The following is a 4,020-nucleotide window of genomic DNA, read 5'->3' as shown; positions in this document are numbered from 1 at the left end:
CAAATACTTTATTCTTTTAATAATTTCATATATACTCTAATTAATATAATATTTGTTTATAAAAAAAACAGAATATATATATATATATATATATATATATATATATATATATATATATATATATATATATATATATATATATATATATATATATATATATATATATATATATATATATATATATATATATATATATATATTATATAAATTTATTGTGAATGTGAGCATGCAAATCCTCTTTAAAAAAATATATTATTGTTGTGTAACTCAGTCTAATAAATAATTATTCGAGACATTTGATTACAGATACATGAATTAGAATTCGAGATGAGTTTGAGATACACATCAATCGGAGTGAAATTTTATTAACTTACTAGATTTAAAAAATGATAATGACTAGTTTAGGTAAGAATGAAGGGAATAAATAATAGTTATTAATTTAAATTGTGTGAATTTCATGTAAATATGGTAAAATATTTGTAAATTTTAACCAAGAAAAGAATGGTTTGTTAAATAATCCGTGTTAATCTTTTATATAAGAGATGTTTTTTTTGAATTCATCAAATATATATATTCTATAAACCAATTAATTATTCAATAAAACTAAAAAAAAATAAGCACTTCATATATAATCTAATCTAATCTAATTCATGATTCAGAGGAGTAAAAGGTATAAACATATATAATAAAATATGATATAATATAACAAAAATTAATTAAAATAAGAGAAGATACTCTAGAGGAACAACATTAATAAATGTTTACATTTTTCTACATCAAAATTGCATATCGCATACTATCATTTACCATAATATGATTGATCTCAGAAATTTGTGCAAATTCACCAGAAGTCCAAACGCCATCAGAACCATTAACACGAGGATTAGAAACACATGATAGTATAGAAATTGGAGCTTGAAGAATAGCAAAAATAACACTCCACCCATGTTGTCTTCTTGCTCTTTCACCTCCAAATATTGCTACTTCAACCCCCCTTTCTCCTCCTTCATACATGTTCTCATCTGCCACCTTAGAACTCTTCTTCATCCTAATTGATCTTCTCTCACTAATGATTAATTTGAAGGATATTTTATGTGATGAACTTTGAAGAAGAAATTGATTATATTGATTGAAAGGGTCAACAACCTCTCTATTTATGAGACTTGATTGATAATAGTGGTATTTAAGTGGTGATGTTGCTAGTGCTTGTGTTTATCACCAAAGGTTTTTAAGGGTATCTTTTAATATAAAGAGCCAACCAACTATCACTAGCATATTATTATTATTATTATTTTTCATTGGTAATTATATATGTAGGGTCTATTCATGCAAAACATGCCGACAAACCTACCTAATAGTATTCAATATTTTTCCAAATTTTGTGTTTACAACTTTACATATAAGATTTGATATATCTATATACTCCTTTACTATTTTACATAACAAAAAGGGTCAAGCTTTTTGAGGTATATAGTTCTATTCATTTTTTTGGTACATAGCTAAATGACAAAAATGTGAGATATAGGTTAAGATATTATAAAAATAGTGATGATTCTAATCAATCATTTGGATGAGTAAGTTCAAGAGAGAATCATGAATTACAGTCCAATGATTTTTCTTTATAAAGACATTGCATGTGTGGAATGGTAACAAATAATCAATGTTAGATGCAAAGTTGTATATATTCCCCACAAATATAGTCTATGTTGGGGAATCAATGCTAATACCAAAATGTGATTGAGACTTATGTGGTGGCATAGATAAGTACCATTTTCTCCACTAAATAAGACTTTCATGGTTATCTATCTATCTATATTCCTTTCTTGAACCATGAAGAAACCCAAGATACGGATAGATATGCATGTAATTATAAGTTAATTCATTTGAAATAATAGTATTTAAGATATTGGATTTTAAACTAATCAAAAAAGTTTTTATAGTATTTTTCTATATGGTACATGATTTTTTGTACTTTGGGGGATGGTTTTGGGACAAGTTGTTGGTGCTAAAGATAAACTAGTGGCCATAGTGGTCCCTCTTTAGGAAATAAGATTTTTATTTTTGGGTGAAGGGTAAAAGGTCCTCCAAGAAACTAGATTAGAAAACACATAGGAAGAAAACATGGTTGGCACATATTCCTTAAGGGAGTTCAAATTAAGAAGATGGGACATAATTAAAAATCTTACAAGGTAAATTTAAGGGAGAATCAAAGTTAAGTAAACTATGTAATCTAATTAGGCATGACAATTTTTAATTTAAAATTTATATGATCTATTTAATTGTAAATTCATTCAATCTATTCAATATAGATATTATTATTAATTCTAAAGAGAAAATTTTTAATTATTATTAATCAAAATGTATTCAATGCAATTTGATATTTCTATCAAAATTTAAAAGGTTGTTACTTGTTTAGAGATATATCTATCCATTACAAAAAATCTGTAATTTATCTTTAAATATTTTCGCATCGACAAATTTAAATGCTAATATTGTCTATTTAGAGTAACTTAAATGCTAATATTGTCTATTTAGAGTCTAGTAAATCTGACACAAGCTTTTATTTTTTAAATTATTATTATTATAATTATTTTATGTCAACTAATATGCTAAAATATATATTTGATGTCACTTATTATTTTATAAATACTTCTTTCGTCCTATAATGAGTGATCCAGTTGACTATTTCATATCAATTAAAAAAAAGTAAATGAAAGAATGCTATATTTATTAAAATGTCATTGATGAAAATAATATTAATTAAAGGATAGAATTGGAAAAATATATTAAAAATTAAAATAAATAATTTATTTTAAGATATTTTTTATTTCAAATAGATGGAGACAGAGGGAATAATTTCCAAAACTTTTGAATCCGAGTATTTTTAAATTTTAATTCTATAAATAAAGTTATTTTTTTAACCTAAACCCAGTTTTATTTTCATATTCTCTCATATTTTTATAACCACTTACTCCTATTTTTTTACTAAATCCTTAAATTTAATTTAATTTTTTATTTTAATTTTTTAATTGAAAATATTATAAATTAATCTCGTAACTCTATTTCAATTATCTTATTTGATCACTTCCGTCTATTTTTAATAAAAAAACAAATAAATTCTGATAACGTGACATGACATAATATTTTAATTTTTAAATATAGTTGTATCACTGACTTTGCCGTCACGCCACGTCATCAAAATTTTACGTTACTTTTATAAAAAATTTATAAAAAAACCATAATAAAATTGAAGTTAAAAAATTAAGAGTTTAATAATAGTGCATTGTCGGTGTAAAAAAATATTACACATACATTCAATCAAAATACTTTAAAACGTCAAATCATATAAATAGTTTAAAATTTAATAGCTGACTTGACGGGATACATGATCATCATTGATTGACAGTATAAAAATAATTTATTTTATAATATTTTAAAAGATTAAATTAAAATATTAAATTAAATTAATAAACTAAAAGCATATTAAGATTTTTTGTTTTCAAACACTATCTTCCAACTTTTCTTTACTAAACATAAAGTTTCTTAATCAAAGTTTGTTCTGTTTCCTCTGCAACACATATTTTGGCCTAGCCATCTGCCGTTTCAGGTCTCCCTAGCGTTCGTCGTATGCCGTTCGCAACTCGATCATCCTTCAACCGTTCGCAACTTTTCTTTACTATGCTTATTCAGGTTCTTGATTTTTTGACCTATGCTATTTTCCAATTTTATACTGCATGAATCAAAGTGATAATGGCTGATTTTTTTCCTAACTTTTAATAAGCAATCAATCCCTAATTTTGATAGTTTCTGAACTAGTTGGTAGATTTAATTTGCTCCTTTATTTTGTATCATGTTGAGATTTTTGGTTTCTCTCCTTTTTACTGTTGTTATTCTCCATTTCTCCATTAGGGGCTCATGTACAATTTGTCTTTAAAAGTTGGTTATAGTTCTTATTGATATGAATGTGTTTTGGAATTAAATTTCACTAATTTTACATTGTGTTTTAGAAGATGGTTAAAG

General features: G+C 24.6%; 1 protein-coding gene across 1 annotated transcript; it reads right to left on the bottom strand.

Annotated features, from left to right (window-relative positions):
- Positions 1-664: 664 nt before the first annotated feature.
- Positions 665-1,232, bottom strand: LOC127129271 (uncharacterized). The gene has a single exon (XM_051058505.1). The coding sequence runs from the start codon at positions 1,045-1,047 to the stop codon at positions 772-774; it is 276 nt and encodes a 91-aa protein (XP_050914462.1). The 5' UTR covers positions 1,048-1,232; the 3' UTR covers positions 665-771.
- Positions 1,233-4,020: the final 2,788 nt, after the last annotated feature.

Source organism: Lathyrus oleraceus, chromosome 3, assembly GCF_024323335.1.
Source record: "Lathyrus oleraceus cultivar Zhongwan6 chromosome 3, CAAS_Psat_ZW6_1.0, whole genome shotgun sequence".
Lineage (NCBI taxonomy): Eukaryota > Viridiplantae > Streptophyta > Magnoliopsida > Fabales > Fabaceae > Lathyrus > Lathyrus oleraceus.
This window is presented reverse-complemented; position numbering and strand designations above follow the sequence as displayed.